At 36.7% G+C, this 24,561-nt stretch overlaps 1 protein-coding gene across 1 annotated transcript in view; it reads right to left on the bottom strand.

Moving 5' to 3' along the window:
- The window catches only part of grin1a (glutamate receptor, ionotropic, N-methyl D-aspartate 1a), a 114,105-nt gene that overhangs the window by 79,144 nt on the left and 10,400 nt on the right, over positions 1-24,561 (bottom strand). Inside the window, 3 exon segments of the mRNA XM_062031695.1 lie at positions 7,333-7,410; positions 7,412-7,507; positions 13,892-14,026. Coding sequence (XP_061887679.1) covers positions 7,333-7,410; positions 7,412-7,507; positions 13,892-14,026 — 309 coding nt within the window.

Raw genomic sequence — 24,561 nt, 5'->3', positions numbered from 1 at the left:
CAACCGAGCTATACCGATATTGGGATCAATTTCCCTTGTAGATCAATAAAGTTTGTCTAAGTCTAAGTCTAAGTGTAAGTGTAAGTATCGGGACAACCCTCGTTACAGGCAAACTTCACAACATCAGAACATGTTTTTGTAACCACATATTCAACTAAAAAGGTTAGGGTTAGGGCATACTTGCCAACCTTGAGACCTCCGTGGGTGTGGGTGTGGGCGTGGTTGGGGGGGCGCGGTTAAGAGGAGAGTATATTTACAGCTAGAATTCACCAACTCAAGTATTTCATATATATATATGTATAGGGATGATACTCGAAACCGGTTTTCCCGGTTGTTTGATAAGAAAAGAACCGAGTCCTCGGACTCGAATCCCTTTTTGGGAACCGGTACCCGTTATCGAGACCACTATAGTAAAGGAAAAGAGTTGATTCTTTATTCGAATCCCGTCCCGACCAGAAATGCTCCGTGGGACATCACAATAAATGACGTCACGTAGCTCAGTCATTAGGCGCAGATAGCGAAAAGCAGGAAAACAATGGACGGGAAAAAGCGCTCCAAGGTGTAATAAAGTTCAAAACAAAAGCTATAATCCAATGAATAACTTTACTGAGAGATTTTAGCAGGGTAAAACACATGACGAACACTTTTACCACCAACCGGAAACATAGCAACCAGGCTAGCAACGCACCTCCTTTACGGCAGCTGTCGCAACGTTCTTAAAGCAACCGCAGCACATACATATATATACAACATATCTCCCTTTTTTAACTTTTGTTTTTCTTTCCTTGTAAACAAAACAAAATGACACTGTAGATGTGTTTGTCTAATTATAAATAATACAGACGAGGCGTGTTGGCTGAGTTCTTGACGTTTACTTTCACAGCGTGGCAACATGCAACACTTTTCGGGGCTACCGCGCATGCTCGTAACTCCCGTTGCATGCTGGGTAGTGTAGTTGTTATATTCTCTAGCTCATAACATTTTTCCCCCATAGAGAAATAATGTTAACTCAATAAAGTGTATTTCTTTTTTTAGCTTTAACTTTTCGTTTATTAGCATTGTAACCACATTTGCAAAGAACTTTTCTCTTCATAGAATGTTCTTTCAATAAAGAAATAAAGTGCAAAAATGTCAAAGCATCATAACAAACAGTTATGTTCCAATAGCAGCAGAAGTGCACTATTTGGAGAGCTGTATTATTTTCAGTTTTGTGCCCAAGGGACTGATTTTATTTAACACTATATTATTATTTATACACCTATAGTGATCACAGAGACAGGTTGTTTTTGTGTTACTGTATATATTTGTTTCTCTGAAAAATCACACTTAATATACTTTGGGTAACAACAGTCAATATTTATTTATTTTATTTTATTTTTTTAGGTGGGTAACAGTCAATATTTATTTATTTATTAGATTTAATTTTTTATTATATAATAAAAGTGAGCTTTTGTTAAACCAAATATTGTGTGTTTTTTTCCATATACAACAACCTGTCTGGACTCCATAAGAGAATCGATAAGGAATCGATTCGATAAGAGGATTCGATAATAGGCTCGAACTCGATAATTCCTTATCAAACATCATCCCTATATATATATATATATATATATATATATATATATATATATATATATATATATATATATATATATATATATATATATATATATATATATATATATATATATATATATGTATATATATATGTATGAAATACTTGACTTTCAGTGAGTTCTAGCTATATATATATATATTTTATTATACATATAAATAAAATAAATACTTGAATTTCAGTGTTCCGGAGGCTATCCAGTAGATGGCAGCATTGTCCTGTTTAACTTCTCCGTTCATGTCTGAGTATATCATTTCGGCCACCGTGTTCAATGGAGAAGTCTGTTCTACAAAATGTACAGGCAACATAATTACATACCCCTCCCCCTTCGAACTGTCCTGGATGAACTGAAATTCTTGTTTCCGTTCGTTTTGGAACCTGCAAGCGTAGTTCTTCATCTTGCTCGTCGACGGCGTCGTCGCCATGTCTGTAACTTCCTCGTTCTTCTGCTTCGTCTCCTTGTTGTGTGCGCAGTTGTGCACTCTATAAAAGCCCTAGATGTTATGACGTCATTGGGCAGGCAAGCTGTTTATATTGTGGGAAAGCGGACGTGAGAACAGGCCGTCCCCACTCGGGTCCGCATTGAGCTGGAGGGGGCGTGGCCTCCAGCTCCGGCTGAATACCGGGAGTTTGTCGGGAGAACGTTTCTGCCGGGAGGTTGTCGGGAGAGGCGCTGAATACCGGGAGTCTCCCGCTAAAAACGGGAGGGTTGGCAAGTATGGGTTAGGGTTAGGGTTAGGTTTAGGGTAACCCTAACCCTAACCCTAGGGTTATTGTCAAATGATGCATCAATTAGCATCCGTGTCAAATAATCCATAGTTGGGAAGGTTCATTCATTGAGCTTCATTCTGGAATCCAGAACTTACCCATGCATAAAGAGAACTTCCTGGGGTCTGAGTAAATTTATGTCTCCTCTCTAATGCAGGAAGTGAGCGTGCTGACGTCATCAGTAGCATTAAAAATAACAAGAAGCACTACCCGGTGTGTTGAGAGGAAAAAACAGCCTTGTGTTAATCAGCGTTAATCAGCGGTGTTCCAGGTCACTTGTTTCAACAGCTCTCACAGCCTTCCTGTTAATTGCCTCGAGTGCCAGTCGTACTGGTCGCGTCTTCGCCTTCAGATTTAATTCAACCTCCCCAATCGGGACTCATTTCACTCTTGATACACAATTACAGCAAAAGAAGCCCAGAGAGTGACAACGAGAGTGTAAAGAATGCAACGCACCCCCCCGGGGTCGTTTCTGCTTATTAAACTGCTTTTCTTCCCGTCCTCTGAGACCCTTTTTGTGTCATCCAGCCAGTTCTGAGTCGGGAAACGTCAGCGTTTCAGTGCTCAGAGCAACACATGCATCAGCATTATGTAAAAGGACCCAAAACGATAAACACAAAAGCACTAAGGCTCCTTCTACACTAAGCCGGCTAAGGTTATCCAAGGTAAATCCACACACGCAATGGTCGTTTAAGACCCCCTCACCCGCTCCGTCAGCCGGGGAAAAGCGACGTAGTACGCATGCGCGGGAAATGCGCACGTCATAGTCACCTCCAGTGTTGCTTTGTGTGCAAGTTCTTAAATGTAACTTATATGAACAATATCCAGTGTTGTGGTATTTCAATGAACTGGAATCCAGTGTGACTATTGTAGTGAATCACACCTGAGACGTCATAAATTAATCACATCTTTAATGGACACGTAAACAATGTGATAAAGAACGTTTAGCATTAATCAATCTAGGGATCTAGATATCTGGTCAGGACACTCCTCACTCTTTTTCCTTCACCTTCATTGTCCATTCCTTTTTGGTGGCTTTATATACGCTGGACTGTGGAAGGATGCATTCATGTTTAAGAGTTCTTTCTTTTTACATAGCCATGTTTAGAGTAGCTAGTACTTTTCCTTTTTATATTTTACTAGTTCATTCTTGCCAACCGTGAGACCTCCAATGGACTAGAGGGGGGGGGGGGGGGGGGGGGGGGGCTAAGGGCGTGGTTAAGAGGAGAGTATATTTACAGCTAGAATTCACCAAATCAAGTATTTCATATATATATATATATATATATATATATATATATATATATATATATATATATATATATATATATATATATATATATATATATATATATATATATATATATATATATATATATATGTGTGTGTGGAATACTCGACATATACAGCTAGAATTCACCAAATCAAGTATTTCATATATATATATATATATATATATATATATTATATATATATATATATATATATATATATATATATATATATATATATATATATGTATGAAATACTTGACTTTCAGTGAATTCTAGCTATATATATATTTTTATTTTATTTTCTATTTTATTATACATACAAATAAGCTAAGGGCGTGGTTAAGAGGAGAGTATATTTACAGCTAGAATTCACCAAATCAAGTATTTCATATATATATATATATATATATATATATATATATATATATATATATATATATATATATATATATATATATTATATATATATATATATATATATATATATATATTATATATATATATATATATATATATATTATATATATATATATATATATATATATATATATATATATATATATGTGTGAAATACTTGACATATACAGCTAGAATTCACCAAATCAAGTATTTCATATATATATATATAATATATATATATATATATATATATATTATATATATATATATATATATATATATATATATATATATATATATATATATATATATATATATATATTATATATATATATATATATATATATATATATATATATATATATATATATATATATATATATATATATGTATGTATGAAATACTTGACTTTCAGTGAATTCTAGCTATATATTTTTTTTAATTTTTTATTTTATTTTATAATACATACAAATAAAAGACATACTTGAATTTCAGTGTTCTGCAGGCTATCCAGTAGGTGGCAGTATTGTCCTGTTTAAGAGTGTCACAACATTGCTGTTTACGGCAGACGAACTGCTTTGCGGTAGACTAAACGTGACTGCTGTTGTTGTGTGTTGTTACCGCGCTGGGAGGACGTTATTGAAACTGCCTAACCATAAACCCAAATAAGAAACCAAGAACTCTCTCTCCTCGTTGTGCACTCTACTCTCTAAAAGCCGTAGATGTTATGACGTCATTGGGCAGGCAAGCTGCTGGGAACGCGGACGTGAGAACGGCTGTCCCCACTCAGGTCCGCATTGAGCTGGAGGGGGCGTGGCCTCCAGCTCCGGCTGAATACCGGGAGTTTGTCGGGAGAAAATCTCTGCCGGGAGGTTGTCGGGAGAAGCGCTGAATACCGGGATTCTCCCGCTAAAAACGGGAGGGTTGGCAAGTATGTACTAGTTTCTCTTGTGTCTGTTTTGTGTCTTACGTTGGAATGTGAAGACCTCCCCCACTGGTTTCTTATCAGTGGTGCGAGGAGGAGATGGGGGTTTTCTTTGTGTGAAAAGAAGTTGGTTTTCCCCTTGGAATGCCAGATCAACTAGAGCAGCCGATATGAATGTATTGGTTAAGCTGATCTCCTAAAGCTTTGGTATAAACTTGAAAATATTCCAATTCTGTCTTGATGGTCCTTCTTACTCAGCATATATGTCATCGAAAGAATTTGGAATTGACCAGTAACTTAGATTCCCTTGGAGGAAGAACTGGTCTGACGCAACAGGACCTAGACGTTGAGTCCACGACATACATGGTGGACAATAACTGATACAGTCTGCTTTTGCCAGTCCAAAAGCATTCGCCGTTTTCCGTAGTCTTCCCTCATTGGCCAGGTAATACTCTAAGCACACGCTACCTTTTTGTATCACATCCACGGGAGCCCGCATTCTCGTTGTCTCCCCTTGGAAAAATGGACAAAGTTTTTCGGTAAGTAGAATCACAGCTGACCCGGCCGGACATTGGAAAGTCCTCTTGCCGTCTGAGAAGTGTTGTATCCCAAATAGCTGCAATCGCTTTCTCTTAAAGCAGGGGTGTCCAAACTTTTTCCACCGAGGGCCGCACACGGAAAAATTAAAGCATGTGGGGGCCATTTTGATATTTTTCATTTTCAAACCATAACAAAATATATGTTTTTTTAAATTTATTTTACCTTTAGGGGTCCCGGGGACCATAATCGGTCTCAGTCATTAAAATGTAAAAAAATGAGTCAGATTATTTTTATTTTTTAATTATTTAACGCTTACAGTAAATCTCTATATCAACTTCAAGTTGATATAAAGTAATACAAATAAAAAAAAAATGTTTTATGGCTTTTCTGTCAAAAACAACTTAGTTTTTTTTATAGTAAAACTGAAATATGCAGTATTTAGTAATTAGAGCCCTAAAAGATCAATAATGCAGGACACCATTGATTTGAATTATTTCATATTTTTGAGTAATCACAGTGAAAAGATAAATAAAAAGTCACTAAATATATTTGGGATCCAAAGGTGCCCCACTCATAAAGTGATACATTTTTTACTAGGTTTTTCTTTTACTTTCAACACTTAAGTTACGAGATCAAATTCAGATACATCTGTCCATTTTATGCTGGGACTATTATTTTGTTTGTTTTATGCGCTTTTGTCAAAGAAAACTTTGATGTTTTTATATGGCTCCTACACAATATATGCAATATTTACCACATAAAACATTTTAAAGTGAAATATTTGAAGTAATTGGAGCCCTGAAAATAATTCATTATAACATGGATTTTTTTGTCATTATTATTATTTTTTGAGCAATGGCATGAAAATAAAAATAAATAATTTATCATTTTTTTATTTATTTAAAATAAAAATGAAGAAAGACAAAAGACAAAAAAAAACGGCCTGCATGGCAGCTTTTGTGTCAACATTGCAACTTTCTCTCGTTAGATTTCACCTCATTCCACTTTTTTTAATGTTCTTTTTTATTTTTACAATATTATTTCCAGAATGTGTGGCGGGCCGGTAAACGATTAGCTGCGGGCCGCAAATGGCCCCCGGGGCCGCACTTTGGACACCCCTGTCTTAAAGTATTCATGTGTGATTTCCACAAGCATATGTACAGACGGAAGGAGAAACACGGGCATGTCTGGATGACTCGCCTCCATATTTCCAGTGGTTACCTCTGAGTTACGAAACCGCTTTATTATGAAGCTGGCTGTGGCGCGTTACTTTCTGACGTCACTTCCTGTGTGGGGCGTGGTCTTTCTGACGTCACTTCCTATCCGAACTCAGTTTGTAAACGATCAATGAGTCCATACAAAGCTAAGAGCCGGAAATTCAAGAAATACCTGTGTCCGAGGAGGGTTACCTTAAACGCTGGTTTAGTGTGGCTGAAACGGAGCTTAGGCTAAATGATTATTCGTTTAAGGGGTTATCCGGCTTAGTGTAGACATGGCCTAAGTGGAAAATGACTCCCACAGTAACGTGTCGTTGATGGTTTGTAAAGCCTCACACGTCAAAGTCACCTATTTGGCTCCAATACTGAGAGACATGGGATAATTTCGGACTATGGTGAAAAGCAATGTGAAGATGAGCAAATAAACGCACACACTTTTGTCAAGAGTGGACCACATTAGACGCTGTTGATGTCTCTTGAATGTTAGCAACGATTACACAATGGTGAGAGAGAGATGTGGCCACGTAACAGAGAGGGAAACAATCATATACACAGAAGACCCCTCAGGTCTAAGACCCTCTGGGAGCGTCTCACCTTGGTTTCCCTCTCCTCCAGGAGGGTCTCCAGCCTCTTCTGAGCGGCCCTCCCCTCGTGGTCGTCGCTCACGATCAGGAATGATGTGGTTCCAGTTGAACTCGCGCATCAGATCGAAACACGTGTGCTTGGTGGGGAGTACGGGGGGACGGTCGCAGAAGGACAGGTGGATGCTCTGGGGAGAACAAGGCAGATGATGGTGACGTAGCTGAACACACCTGGTGAGTTATCCTCTGATCATGTCCGTCTACCAAAACATGCTCAATTAGTTCCTGAGCGTAGCTTCTTTTTCTTCTCTCCTTTTTAACCGTGAATTGAAACCATTTGAGTAAGTGTTAGAATAATTATGTATATATTATCACACACTTATCTGTAGTTTTGTATCTGTGCAAAGCTGGCAATCCAAAAGATTACTCTTCTGATGTCCTCTCCGACCACTGTCCTTAAATACCTTTTACACAAAGACCCTTACTCTTTGTAATTCTAACCTTGGGGCCGGCCAGTCTGGACAAAGCCCAGTTTGTTGTTTGGCCAGTCAATCTATTTCCCGAACTTATCCTTCTGCTCAGTTTGAGTCGGGTGAGCTCCGACCCCTCATCTCTACTCCTACCTGTGGGGGCTCCTTCCAGATGTCGTTATTATATATACACTTCCTCCTAAACTCCAACTGCTGCTATCCTTTAAGTTCCCCAATGCACTGTGGGCAACAGCCATCACTCTCTGGATGAGCTGTGATGGACATCTGCACCCAAAGATATCTAAGGGCATATTTCCTTAATAGAATAATCCCCTAAAAGATCCTGTGACCAAATACAAATGCATGCTAGTTCACAATCATAGAAGAAAAATGTACATGTCACAATTCACGTCAGTTGCAAGAAATGAAAAATTAGACTACAACAATACTCACTGATAGAGTCTGGCCTCAAGTGATTTCTTCATGAGGGCCTATACAAGATGTGAATGAACTCATAATGGAAACACTTCAATACATCCGTCACGTATCGGAAGAAAACATTTTCTGAAGTAAAATGTTTTTGTTCGAAAAAAGGACAGCATTCTGAAATTAAAATGAGTTCTACAGCATGCCATATATTATTAAATAAATAACATGTTTAATTTAAATCAAAGTGATCTCCAAATCTAGGTCAGGTCTTGTCATCAGACAGTATTGTCCAGTCTTTGTAATATTATATTACTGCTAAAATACACAGTAGGAACACTTTGTGGTGAATTATACCGTGTACCATTTTCTTATATGATTGTGAACTAGCATGCATTTGTATTTTTGGTCACAGATGATCTTATTTAGGAAATGTGCCCTTAAATAGCATCAGGTGCAAATGTCCATCACAAGCTCTCTAGAGAGTGGTGGCCCTTTCCCCCAGGACATTGGAATCCTAAAGGAATGCAGGCTTGGATTTTAGGAAGAAGTGTAAACACATGAGCAACATCTGGTAGGAAGCCCTCACAGGTAGGAGTAGAGGATAGGGGTCGGAAGTCACCCGACTCAAAACGATCAGAGGAAATAGGATGACTGGCCAAGCAACAAACTGGGCTTTGTCCAGACTGGCCGGCTCCTAAGGCTAGAATTACAAGGAGTTATTGTCTTTGTGTAAAAGGTATTTAAGGACAGCCGTCCCTAATCAGGCCCGTACTCTTTCTCCTGGAAACTGCAGTTCTAGTCTGAGGCTCGCTGAAACAAATAAAGCTTTTTGTTCGACGATTCCTCGTTGGCGGTCTTCTTGGCTCATCACCCATCACAAAGTCACTCTGTCCTGGGAGAGTGACACGACCGATAGGCGCGTCTCGGCTCGCCGAGAAATGTGATTTAAAAGGAAGTAAGATGAAGGTAAGATGACTTTAATTCACATCCACTAGAATCATGTTTCTACCATTTAGCTCACAACTAAGATATTCTTTAGAACCGATTCAAAGCCAGCGTGTCAGCCAGCTGCTGCGTCAAACTTATATAACAGTGACCGCGTTGTTTTCAGCAATGTAATGTTCATATGTGACACAATCATGAAGTAACAGCGTTGTTTACGACAATTTAATGTTCATATGTGACACAATCATGAAGCAACAGCGTTGTTTACAACAATTTAATGTTCATGAGTGACACAATCATGAAGTAACAGCGTTGTTTACAACAATTTAATGTTCATATGTGACACAATCATGAAGTAACAGCGTTGTTTACAACAATTTAATGTTCATGAGTGACACAATCATGAAGTAACAGCGTTGTTTACAACAATTTAATGTTCATATGTGACACAATCATGAAGTAACAGCGTTGTTTACAGCAATGTAATGTTCATATGTGACACAATCATGAAGTAACAGCGTTGTTTACAGCAATGTAATGTTCATATGTGACACAATCATGAAGTAACAGCGTTGTTTACAGCAATGTAATGTTGATGAGTGACACAATCATGAAGTAACAGCGTTGTTTACAGCAATGTAATGTTCATGAGTGACACAATCATGAAGTAACAGCGTTGTTTACAGCAATGTAATGTTCATGAGTGACACAATCATGAAGTAACAGCGTTGTTTACAGCAATGTAATGTTCATGAGTGACACAATCATAATAATAATAATAATAATACCTGGGATTTATATAGCGCTTTTCTAAGTACCCAAAGTCGCTTTACATGTTAAAAACCCATCATTCATTCACACCTGGTGGTGGTAAGCTACTTTCGTAGCCACAGCTGCCCTGGGGTAGACTGACAGAAGCGTGGCTGCCAATTTGCGCCTACGGCCCCTCCGACCACCACCTATCATTCATTCAACATTCATTCACCGGTGTGAGCGGCACCGGGGGCAAGGGTGAAGTGTCCTGCCCAAGGACACAACGGCATGGTAAGAGGCGGGGAGCGAACCTGCAACCCTCAGGTTTCTGACACGGGCGCTCTACCCACTACGCCATGCCGCAATCATGAAGTAACAGCGTTGTTTACAGCAATGTAATGTTCATGAGTGACACAATCATGAAGCAACAGCGTTGTTTAAAACAATTTAATGTTCATGAGTGACACAATCATGAAGTAACAGCGTTGTTTACAGCAATGTAATGTTCATGAGTGACACAATCATGAAGTAACAGCGTTGTTTACAACAATTTAATGTTCATATGTGACACAATCATGAAGTAACAGCGTTGTTTACAACAATTTAATGTTCATATGTGACACAATCATGAAGCAACAGCGTTGTTTACAACAATTTAATGTTCATATGTGACACAATCATGAAGCAACAGCGTTGTTTACAACAATTTAATGTTCATGAGTGACACAATCATGAAGTAACAGCGTTGTTTACAACAATTTAATGTTCATATGTGACACAATCATGAAGTAACAGCGTTGTTTACAACAATTTAATGTTCATATGTGACACAATCATGAAGCAACAGCGTTGTTTACAACAATTTAATGTTCATGAGTGACACAATCATGAAGTAACAGCGTTGTTTACAACAATTTAATGTTCATATGTGACACAATCATGAAGTAACAGCGTTGTTTACAACAATTTAATGTTCATGAGTGACACAATCATGAAGTAACAGCGTTGTTTACAACAATTTAATGTTCATATGTGACACAATCATGAAGTAACAGCGTTGTTTACAGCAATGTAATGTTCATATGTGACACAATCATGAAGTAACAGCGTTGTTTACAGCAATGTAATGTTCATATGTGACACAATCATGAAGTAACAGCGTTGTTTACAGCAATGTAATGTTGATGAGTGACACAATCATGAAGTAACAGCGTTGTTTACAGCAATGTAATGTTCATGAGTGACACAATCATGAAGTAACAGCATTGTTTACAGCAATGTAATGTTCACGAGTGACACAATCATGAAATAACAGCGTTGTTTACAGCAATGTAATGTTCATACGTGACACAATCATGAAGTAACAGCGTTGTTTACAGCAATGTAATGTTCATGAGTGACACAATCATGAAGTAACAGCATTGTTTACAGCAATGTAATGTTCACGAGTGACACAATCATGAAATAACAGCGTTGTTTACAGAAATGTAATGTTGATGAGTGACACAATTATGAACAGCGTTGTTTACAACAATTTAATGTTCATGAGTGACACAATCATGAAGTAACAGCGTTGTTTACAGAAATATAATGTTCATGAGTGACACAATCATGAAGTAACAGCGTTGTTTACAGCAATGTAATGTTCATATGTGACACAATTATGAAGTAACAGCGTTGTTTACAACGATTTAATGTTCATGAGTGACACAATCATGGAGTAACAGCGTTGTTTACAGCAATGTAATGTTCATATGTGACACAATCATGAAGTAACAGCGTTGTTTACAACAATTTAATGTTCATATGTGACACAATCATGAAGTAACAGCGTTGTTTACAACGATTTAATGTTCATGAGTGACACAATCATGGAATAACAGCATTGTTTACAGAAATGTAATGTTGATGAGTGACACAATCATGAAGTAACAGCGTTGTTTACAGCAATGTAATGTTCACGAGTGACACAATCATGAAGTAACAGCATTGTTTACAGCAATGTAATGTTCATGAGTGACACAATCATGAAGTAACAGCGTTGTTTACAGCAATGTAATGTTCATGAGTGACACAATCATGAAGTAACAGCGTTGTTTACAGCAATGTAATGTTCATGAGTAACACAATCATGAAGTAACAGCGTTGTTTACAGCAATGTAATGTTCATGAGTAACACAATCATGAAGTAACAGCGTTGTTTACAGCAATGTAATGTTCATGAGTGACACAATCATGAAGTAACATCACAGTGAAAGACACATGCAAAGAGAAATAGATGTATTCCAACAGACTGCATGAACCGACATCAGTGTGAAAAGGATATCGCCACATGAGCCCAGGAACACTTCAGAAAACCACTGTCAGTAACTACAGTTGGTCGCTACATCTGTAAGTGCAAGTTAAAACTGTACTATGCAAAGCCAAAGCCATTTATCAACAACACCCAAAAACGCCACCGGCTTCGCTGGGCCTGAGCTCATCTAAGATGGACTGATGCAGAGTGGAAAAGTGTTCTGTGGTCCGACGAGTCCACATTTCAAATTGTTTTTGGAAACTGTGGACGTCGTGTCCTCCGGACCAAAGAGGAAAAGAACCATCCGGACTGTTGTAGGAGCAAAGTTCAAAAGCCAGCATGTGTGATGGTATGGGGGTGTATTAGTGCCCAAGGCATGGGTAACTTACACATCTGTGAAGGCACCATTAATGCTGAAAGGTACATACAGGTTTTGGGGCAACATATGTTGCCATCCAAGCAACGTTATCATGGACGCCCCTGCTTATTTCAGCAAGACAACGCCAAGCCCCATTACAACAGCTTGGATTCGTAGTAAAAAAGTGTGGCCTTCCTCTAGTCGAGACCTGTCTCCCATTGGAAATGTGTGGCGCATTATGAAGCCTAAAATAGCACAAGGGAGACCACCGGACTGTTGAACAACTTAAGCTGTACATCAAGCAAGAATGGGAAAGAATTCCATCTGAAAAACTTCAAAAATGTGTCTCCTCAGTTCCCAAACCTTTACTGAGTGTTGTTAAAAGGAAAGGCCATGTAACACAGTGGTAAAAATGCCCCTGTGACAACTTTTTTTGCAATGTGTTGCTGCCAATAAATTCCAAGTTAACGATTATTTGCAAAAACAAAATTAGTTTCTCAGTTCCAACATTAAATATCTTGTCTTTGCAGTCTATTCGATTGAATATAAGTTGAAAAGGATTTGTTGTATTCTCTTTTTATTTACCATTTACACCAACGTGACAACTTCACTGCTTTTGGGTTTTGTATTTGAACCACTGCGACATGCAAATGGCTAGATTGTTTAAAAAGCCCAAAATGCATGGGACAGACATGGAGAACACCGAGTACGACATCAATCACTCGAGAGGAACTCGAGATCCGGCAGAATGATTTACTTGAGTCCCTTTTAAGCCGCCAGACGTGCAGCTTCCAATGGCCCATTTGCCAATTAACTTGATTTATTGACCTGATACACATTTCAAGGATTTTTTTGACAATCCTTCTGGTCTTTTTTGGCTACAGTATGATCTCCAACTCCCTTGTGATTGACAATTGAACATTACAGCAGCCTGAATGTGCTCATTTGAAGTCATAAAATATTACATACAGGCAGGACACCAAAGACTGATAGGTGGGATGATCACATCTGATAGCTCCCGCTTTTAAAGGTTGGTACTTGGGATTTTATTTATGTGATGCCTTTAAAATTTAATTATAAGTGGTTGCAGCTTCATAAAAACAAAATTCAGGTCAAGGACAATATAAATGGAGTTTTTTTCTATTTCCAGCTGCTAACTCACTCAATCATTTCTCCTCTAATGGGCAGTGATGGACCGTTTAACGCTTGAAGCCTTTGAAGTCGCCCCGGGGGAGTTCCTGACTCCCCGCCTCTTTGTCCATCTGCGTTCCTCTTCCCTCCCGGCCCGTATCTCTTCAACACCTTCTCAGCCTTCACTTACCTTGTCTGAGTAGATGGACATGCGAGTGGTGAGCCCGACCACAGGGATGCGGTAGAAGCCTGCGGTGTAGGAAACGGGTGTCGGAGTCAGGTGGTCATTGGACTGGGGCGGGTGACTCACGAGGATGGCGTAGACCTGCGGAGACCCGACACAAAAACACTGTCAGGTTCAAACACTGATGACATCTGTTAAACAAGACGAGAAGCAAAGAATCAAACAGAGACAGAATTCAATTTGGCTCAATTGAGGAGAAACGTGTCGACCTGTAACCTCTTACAGTGTCACCCACGCTCCGGCGAAAGATTGTACAAGTCCTCCTTTATTAGAAAAGGTCAGTTCAAAAAGAGTTCGTAAAACAGTTCAAAAAGAGTTCGTAAAAACAGTTCAAAAAGGAGGTTCAAAAAGAGGTCGTCTGGAAATTGGGCAGATCCTGCCTTCTCTCCGCTTTGAAGTCCTTGGGTTAGAACAATATCTTTCTGTTGATTACCATACATCAGGGGTCACCAACGCGGTGCCCGCGGGCACCAGATAGCCCGTAAGGACCAGATGAGTAGCCCGCTGGCCTGTTCTAAAAATAGCTCAAATATTTTTTACATTTTATTTATTTACTAGCAAGCTGGTCTCGCTTTGCCCGACATTTTTAATTCTAAGAGAGACAAAACTCAAATAGAATTTGAAAATCCAAGAAAATATTTTAAAGACTTGGTCTTCACTTGTTTAAATAAATTCATACATTTTTTTACTTTGCTTCTTATAACTTTCAGAAAGACAATTTTAGAGAAAAAAATACAACCTTAAAAATGATTTTAGGATTTTTAAACACATATACCTTTTTACCTTTTGAATTCCTTCCTCTTCTTTCCTGACAATTTAAATCAATGTTCAAGTAAAAAAAATGTTTTATTGTAAAGAATAATACATATATTCTAATTTAATTCTTCATTTTAGCTTCTGTTTTTTCGACGAAGAATATTTGTGAAATATTTCTTCAAACTTATTATGATTAAAATTCAAAAAAAATATTCTGGCAAATCTAGAAAATCTGTAGAATTAAATTTAAATCTTATTTCAAAGTCTTTTGAATTTCTTTTAAAATTTTTGTTCTGGAAAATCTAGAAGAAATAATGATTTGTCTTTGTTAGAAATATAGCTTGGTCCAATTTGTTATATATTCTAACAAAGTGCAGATTGGATTTGAACCTATTTAAAACATGTCATCAAAATTCTAAAATTAATCTTAATCAGTATCAAATAATTACAGTTGCATATTACTCACACATTCAATGTCGCCAAGGGTTAATTAAGCATACTAGAAAGTGTCCAGTAACAAACGTGTCCGCATCGTTCAACTTAATGAGTCATGAGCATTTAACACTCACATTTAAATTTCGATTTACCTTTAGATTTACATCTAAGATTTATATTTATATTTTAGATTTTGATTCAATATTTATATTTATATTTCATTTTTAGGTTTACATTGGACATTTAGGTTTAGATTTAGCATTTGGATATAAGATTTAGATTTAGTTTTTAGATTTAGAGTCAATATTCATGGTTAGATTTAACATTTAGATTTTGATTGAACATTTAGATAGAAGACTTAAGTTTCGATGTAACATTTGGATTCATATTTAAGATTACAATTTTGATTTAAATTTTCGGATTATATCGGTTTGCATCTAAAATCTCTGATACGTTGTTTACTTGTGCAAAGCTTGACAGCCGGTTAACATCTCAATATCCTCAAATAAGCACACAACTTTGATATTTTCTTGTGTTTCAATGAAGTCATTTCTAAGAGGTAAACATAGTAGGATATACAGTAGGATGCTAGCAGCTAGCAGCTACACAACAGCTAAGCACACAATAGCAAGCTAGATAGACATACATAATAATTGCAGTCCAAAACACAACATTTGCTAATATAAACAAGTATCAAATAACTACAGTTGCATATTACTTACACATGCAATGTCTCCAAGTCAGAAGCATATTAGAAAGTATCCAGTAACAAACGTGTCCGCATCATTCAATTCAATGAGTCATGAACTTAATTTAATGAATTGTTGTAGACATTAGGTGTCGCCAAAAACAAACGGTCACGCCACCTCAAAAGCTTAAATCCTATAATATACATTTATAAGCATTTGATTCTTGTTTATTTTGACAATTATCGTGTTTTTGACCACAATGTTGTTTAATTAAGGACACTAGCTCGTGTGCTATTATGTGCTTAGCTTTTGTGTAGCGTCAAGCTCAGACCTGGGCAAATTAAAGCCCGGGGGCAGCATTTTTATAGCAGCACAAGCTTTTTTTTTTTACCCTTAGCGTTCTTATTTTTCTGTGTTTGTTGCATTTTTGTTGCGTTTGGCTTGATTGTAAAATATGTGGATGGAGAGGGGGTGTGATGTTCATATGTTGTCAATATTCAGTGTTTTATCCTTCATAGTTAATATTGTAAATCCCACATTCTTTATTTTCATGTAAATTCTGGGTGTCTCAGTCAGTAAAAAAATGTTAAATTTCGTTCTGTTTAAAGTGGTCTGTCATAACGTTTTTAGCATTCAATCAGACATTATTGTGAGGTTTTGTATTAGTGTTCATAAAAATAGATATAGCGGCCCCCAGACACATTGTTTTCTCAAAATGTGCCACCCCAAGTCAAAATAATTGCCCAGGCCTGGTCCAGCTCCTAGTTACCTTTTGTAAATGACTTCCTTAAAATACAAGAAAAGACCATCCTCATGTATTTATTGGAGGAAATGTAAATATTAACAGTTTTTCCAGCTTTGCACAAGTAAATACACTGCAGGACTGATTGTATTAGAACTGATATTGGAGATCTTTTCGCTTATATCAGGGGTGTCCAAACTTTTTCCACTGAGGGCCGCACACTGAAAAATTAAAGCATGCGGGGGCCATTTTGATATTTTTTTTATTTTAAAAACCAATACAATATATGTATAAAAAATATACATTTAGGCCTCCACTCAGGCTTGATCCCAGGGACCCCAAAGGGTTTTGGTAAAAAAAAAAGTGTCATTATTCAGTATTATTATTTTTATTATTATTCAAGTTTTAAATCCCTAGATCAACATTAGGTCTATCTATCAATATAACGTTTTTAAAGATTTAAGCCGTATGCTCTTTTTGTACAAAGAAAACCCTGTTTTTTTATGGAAAAAACACAAAATATGCATTATTTTCACCCAATAAAATTTTTAAGTGGAATATTTCAGATTATATAATAATTAGAGCCTTAAAAAGGTCAACAACTCATAACACCATTGATTTTAATTCATTATTATTTTTTGAGCGATGACACTTTAAAACAAATCCCACTAAAATTATTGGGGAACCAAATAAAGTGTTAAAAAATAAATTATAATTTTTTTTACTGTTTACTTTTAACACAATAATCTCAAAATCAACTTCAGGGGCCGTACTTATCAAGCTTCTTAGAATTACTCCTAAGAAGTCTGCTAAGAGTTGACTTAAGAGTAAATAAATTCTTCGCTGAAAGCTGCACTTAAAAGTTAGTTATCAAGCGTCTTACTCACACTTTCAGCGAAGTGTAGGACTGAATCTTAAGTGTCACACTCAGAGCTGAATTACGACATTACTATGTGCCGTAAACGCAATTTTAGGTGACGTCATTTCTGTGTCCATAGAAATGACCAATCACGGAAGGGAATCCGTTGTCTAAGAATAAAGAAATATCTTGGAAATATTTAAGTGGACAATGGGAGTGTATATTTTGACAATAAACTACAAAATAATACAAAACAAACTAGTCCCCGCCGGCACTCACGCTACCGCTCCCTCTCTTCTCTCGCCCACACACTCACTGACGTCACTCACCTCACGGCCACACACATACGCTACTCTCATAACATTTTCTTTCCAATTCATTAATTAGGCAACTAATTTGAAACTGGTGTGGGTGGCTCTATATATACTAGCCCACTGCAGCCACATGCAGAAATCAACAAGGAATCGAAAAGTGTTAAATCTGTGACAAAAATAATATCCGCTCTGTCTAAACGATACCGTTTGATCAGCTGCTCGTCATCAAAAAAAAACAAAACATTGTTCCGTTCCCTGAACGTTCGCGCACGTCTCTCTCGCCTCAGTGCCATCCCCTGCTGGCAACTCCTAACCACTTAAGACACCTCTGAAGGTCTCTTAAATATCGTGGAGAGTAGGAGTGATTCTTAGACTTAAGAACGTTGATAAAAAGCTTTTATTCTTAAGTTTGAGAGTAGGACTAAATTTCGCAAATTCTCAGGACTTAAGTGTAAAATGGCACTCTAAGAAGCTTGATAAGTACGGCCACAGATCTATCCGTCAATTATACGTTGTATTGTTGTTTATGTTTTTTGTTTGTTCATTTTAGGCCCTTCTTTAAAAAAAAAAAAAAACAGCTCAATTTTTTATACGGCAAACACAAAGTGTGCAACATTTTCCCCAAAAAAATATCTCAAAGTGCAATATTTAATGTGACGTCATTGGAGACTTGGATAGGTCAATAATTCATAATAACATTGATTTTGATTCATTATTATTTTGTAAAGAAAGAAACCGCCTGCATGGCAGCTCTGTGTTATTAGAGTAAACATTGCAACATTTTCTTGTTACATTTCACCTGTTTGGTCTTTCATACCACTTTTTATGTTTTGAATTTTTTGAATTGTATTTTAAAATGGGCCGTTAAAAAATGACCTGCGGGCCGCAAATGGCCCCCGGGCCGCACTTTGGACATCCCTGGCTTATATCACGCTGATATCCGTTATAAATAATGGTTCGGGCTCCCTTCAGGACTGCTTTATAATCCAAGTGAAGATGTGTGTGTGTGTGCAGTCTTTTTTTTTTGTTGCTGCCACACAGGAAAGAGCGACGAAATAATCCTTCATGTTGAAAACGCCTTCAAGTGCGGCCCATCAGATTTGTATTAATTTAGGTCTATTTTAGTGTAATCCCCCCGCATGAAGACAAAGACTAAATTCCGGAAAATTCCCTCTAGTTGTTGGAGGAAGAGGATTGAAGTTGGCGTGGCAGCGCAGGCGTGGATTATTGCATGCAAGCAGCCCGTATGGTTGGGTCAAAAATGAGAGCTGGCATCCAAGGATTGCTCCCGGGCATCTCCTCCTCCATCTGCCACAGACTTTCCCTTTCAGTGACTGTCATCCCCCGCCGGCCAAACTCAGCGGATTAGAACTTCCCCCGACTCAGTCTGAATTAGGCATGAGTTTGTCTGAGCGTGTGTGGACAGACCTTAATGATTGTTGCGGCAGTAAGCGCAATCTTCTGGCATCGGCTGCACGCTCGTGCGACCAGTGAGTTTGATAGAAGACCGGACGCGGCACAATAATTTCACAGTTTGGAAATAAGAGCTAAAAGGTGCTGTCCACGCATGTGATCACTAAGCCTTTAAATAATTATTATGGGCTCAAACTGAAATTGTTGTGTACGGGGGGAGTAGACGGCACAGACAACAAGGGGGCGTATAGTATCAGTCGTTAGGAAGTGAATTAATTAACTCGTATTGTGTTCTACGTATGGTGAATGTTCATATTCATCTTGGAGAAAGCAAACCACCAAGTTTAAGTAAATAGTGATATTTCTGTCATGGCTCGGGCGCATGCCAATGCGCATTCTTCAGTGACTGCCTTCAAAAGCCTGCACAACCTGCTATCCGGGGGCCAGAACGTATTCTTCCGTAAGCCACGTCATGCTCTATGCTCTCTTTGCTCTCTGTGTTTTCTTCTCTATGGACTGGACTCTCACTATTATGTTAGATCCACTATGGACTGGACTCTCACTATTATGTTAGATCCACTATGGACTGGACTCTCACTATTATGTTAGATCCACTATGGACTGGACTCTCACTATTATGTTAGATCCACTATGGACTGGACTCTCACTATTATGTTAGATCCACTATGGACTGGACTCTCACTATTATGTTAGATCCACTATGGACTGGACTCTCACTATTATGTTAGATCCACTATGGACTGGACTCTCACAATATTATGCTGGATCCACTCAACGTCCATTGCACCGGTCGTCCAGGAGGGGGGCTCCCCACATCTGCGGTCCCCTCCAAGGTTTCTCATTGTCCCATTGGGTTGAGTTTTTCCTTGCCCTGATGTGGGATCTGAGCCGAGGTTGTCGTTGTGGCTTGTGCAGCCCTTTGAGACCCTCGTGATTTAGGGCTATATAAGTAAATATTGATTGATTGATTGATTTTTATTTTGTGTTTATATATATATATATAGTTATATATATATATAGTTATATATATATATATATATATATATATATATATATATATATATATATATATATATATATATATATATATATATATATATATATATATATATATATATATATATATATATATATATATATATATATATATATATATATATATATAACTATATATATATATATAACTATATATATATATATAACTATATATATATACATATAACTATATATATATATATATATAACTATATATATAGTTATATATATATATAGTTATATGTATATATATAGTTATATATGTATATAGTTATATATATGTATATATATATATATATATATATATATATATATATATATATATATATATATATATATATATATATATATATATATATATATATATATATATATATATATAAATAAAATAGAGCTTAAATACAATTCCCCCTTGTTGTCTGTGCCGTCTACTCCCGCCGTACACAACCATTTCAGTTTGAGCCCATAATAAGATAAGGCCCCTTAGTTTGACATTCGCAGGTGGATTGGATCACTTCTCATAGGAAAGAGGCCCTAATTGGGACTTCGGAATGCAAAAGTGATAACCATATCCTTGAGAAAAAAACCACCTGTCTAGCTCAACGCCAACAGTTGAGTTATGACTTAAAGCAGTTATTTTCCAGTCACTCCACACGGACATCTCCTTACATGGCCAGGTTGCGCTATCCTGACTTAGAACACACCCAGACAGAGAAAGAAGGACTATATAACTGATGGTTTGGCTACTCCAGGGGAGGAGTCCTTCATTTTTTTTTACCTAGGTTCCTCCAGGTACTGCAGACCTGTTTAATGACACTCGCTTGTAATAAAGCAACTTTTGGTTCGGTAAAGCCGTCTCCGACGTCTCTTTTGCCGTGACATCCTTCTGTCCGAGGCCAGAAATCCACATCAGTTACACCACACGGAAGACATTATAAAGCGTGTGTGTTTTGATTATTATTACATGAAGCCTTATAATGCATGCTAGAGGATAGCTGCAGGCCTCAGGATGCAAGGATGTAATATTATTATTACATCAGACAACACGGTGCATACATATTCACTACGCATTACTTATGGAATGTGTTTTGTCAGTTAAAAGTGCTGCACATTTGGTTCACGCACAACGACATGTGGTACATGTTAGAACACCGCACATACATAACAAAGAGCAACATAACGTCTAAACAGAATATAAGTATTGATGGTACCCAAATTGAAATCGTAAATGAGAACACATTTTTGGGAGTAATAATTGATAATAAACTATCATGGAAACTCCATGTCAGACATATTCAAACAAACATCTCCAAAAGCCTCTCAATTATACACAAAGCAAAACTATAGATTGACTCGGAGGTCAGCAACCAGCGGCTCTTTAGTGCCGCCCTTGTGGCTCCCTGGAGCATTTTTATAAAAGGATTGAAAATGGAAATATTTTTTTTGTTTTAGTATGTTTTTTGTTTGAGGACAAACATGACACAAACCTTCCCAATTGTTAGAACTACCACTGTTTAATATGTTTGTGTGTATGCTGCACTGATGACACTATTTGGTGAACATCGTTTTGTCTTACTAATTTTGGCAGTTCTTGAACTCACCATAGTGTGAACTGTGACGTAAAACTTTTTTTTACATGTAAAATCTTCCACTCTTTTTTTTGTCTCATTTTGTCCACCAAAAGTTTTATACTGTGCGTGAATGCACAAAGCTGCGCTTTGTTGACGTTATTGACTTGTTGAACTGAAATCCTGGAATTTATTTTATATTTGTTGAAGGAGAGCACACAATTCCCAAACAGGCTGCATATTTTGAAGTTTGAACAGTTTGAATCAGATGAAAAATGTGGGAATTGTGGAACATTGAAAAATGGCACATTGATTTAAATGGGAATTTCCAAAAAATGTGGGAATTTCGGGAAATTATTTTTAGTTTGTCTATTACCATTGTTGGTATATTGCCCATTGCCATCGTTAGTATTTTGGCTATTACTATTGTTGATATTTTGTCCATTACCATTGTTGGTATATTGTCTATTACCATTGTTGGTATTTTGGCTATGACCATTGTTGGTGTTTTATCCATTACCATTGTTGGTATTTTTTCTATTACCATCGTTGGTATTTTGTCCATTACCATTGTTGGTATTTTGGCTATTACCATTATTGGTATTTTGTCCATTACCATTGTTGGTATTTTGTCTATTACCATTGTTGGTATTTTGTCCATTACGATTGTTGATATTTTGGCTATTGCCATTGTTGGTATTTTGGCTATTACCATTGTTTGTATTTGGTCCATTACCATTGTTGGTATATTATCGATTACCATTGTTGGTATTTTGTGCATTACCATTATTGCTATGTTGTCTATTACCATTGTTGATATTTTGTCCATTACCATTGTTGGTATTTTGGCTATTACCATTGTTTGTATTTGGTCCATTACCATTTTTGGTATATTGTCTATTACCATTGTTGGTATTTTGTGCATTACCATTATTGCTATGTTGTCTATTACCGTTATTGGTATTTTGTCCATTACCATTGTTGGTATTTTGTCTATTACCATTGTTGGTATTTTGTCCATTACCATTGTTGATATTTTGGCTATTACCATTGTTGGTATTTTGGCTATTACCATTGTTGGTATTTTGTCCATTACCATTGTTGGTATATTATCTATTACCATCGTTGGTATTTTGGCTATTACCATTGTTGGTATATTGTCTATTACCATTGTTAGTATTTTGGCTATTACCATTGTTGGTATTGTATCCATTACCATTGTTGGTATGTTGTCTATTACCATTGTTGGTATTTTGGCTATTACCATTGTTGGTATTTTGTCCATTACCATTATTGATAATTTGTCCATTACCATTGTTGGTATTTTGGCTATTACCATTGTTTGTATTTGGTCCATTACCATTGTTGGTGTATTGTCTATTACCATTGTTGGTATTTTGTGCATTACCATTATTGCTATATTGTCTATTACCATTGTTGGTATTTTGTCCATTACCATTGTTGGTATATTGTCTATTACCATTGTTGGTATATTGTCTAGTACCATTGTTGGTATTTTGTCCATTACCATTTTTGGTATATTGTCTATTACCATTGTTGGTATTTTGTGCATTACCATTATTGCTATGTTGTCTATTACCGTTATTGGTATTTTGTCCATTACCATTGTTGGTATTTTGTCTATTACCATTGTTGGTATTTTGTCCATTACCATTGTTGATATTTTGTCCATTACCATTGTTGGTATTTTGTCTATTACCATTGTTGGTATTTTGTCCATTACCATTGTTGATATTTTGGCTATTACCATTGTTGGTACTTTGGCTATTACCATTGTTGGTATTTTGTCCATTACCATTGTTGGTATATTATCTATTACCATCGTTGGTATTTTGGCTATTACCATTGTTGGTATATTGTCTATTACCATTGTTAGTATTTTGGCTATTACCATTGTTGGTATTGTATCCATTACCATTGTTGGTATGTTGTCTATTACCATTGTTGGTATTTTGGCTATTACCATTGTTGGTATTTTGTCCATTACCATTATTGATATTTTGTCCATTACCATTGTTGGTATTTTGGCTATTACCATTGTTTGTATTTGGTCCATTACCATTGTTGGTGTATTGTCTATTACCATTGTTGGTATTTTGTGCATTACCATTATTGCTATGTTGTCTATTACCATTGTTGGTATTTTGTCCATTACCATTGTTGGTATATTGTCTATTACCATTGTTGGTATATTGTCTAGTACCATTGTTGGTATTTTGTACATTACCATTTTTGGTATATTGTCTATTACCATTGTTGGTATTTTGTGCATTACCATTATTGCTATGTTGTCTATTACCGTTATTGGTATTTTGTCCATTACCATTGTTGGTATTTTGTCTATTACCATTGTTGGTATTTTGTCCATTACCATTGTTGATATTTTGTCCATTACCATTGTTGGTATTTTGTCTATTACCATTGTTGGTATTTTGTCCATTACCATTGTTGATATTTTGGCTATTACCATTGTTGGTATTTTGGCTATTACCATTGTTGGTATTTTGTCCATTACCATTGTTGGTATATTATCTATTACCATCGTTGGTATTTTGGCTATTACCATTGTTGGTATATTGTCTATTACCATTGTTAGTATTTTGGCTATTACCATTGTTGGTATTGTATCCATTACCATTGTTGGTATGTTGTCTATTACCATTGTTGGTATTTTGGCTATTACCATTGTTGGTATTTTGTCCATTACCATTATTGATATTTTGTTCATTACCCTTGTTGGTATTTTGGCTATTACCATTGTTT

Source organism: Entelurus aequoreus, linkage group LG21, assembly GCF_033978785.1.
Source record: "Entelurus aequoreus isolate RoL-2023_Sb linkage group LG21, RoL_Eaeq_v1.1, whole genome shotgun sequence".
Classification (NCBI taxonomy): domain Eukaryota; kingdom Metazoa; phylum Chordata; class Actinopteri; order Syngnathiformes; family Syngnathidae; genus Entelurus; species Entelurus aequoreus.
This window is presented reverse-complemented; position numbering and strand designations above follow the sequence as displayed.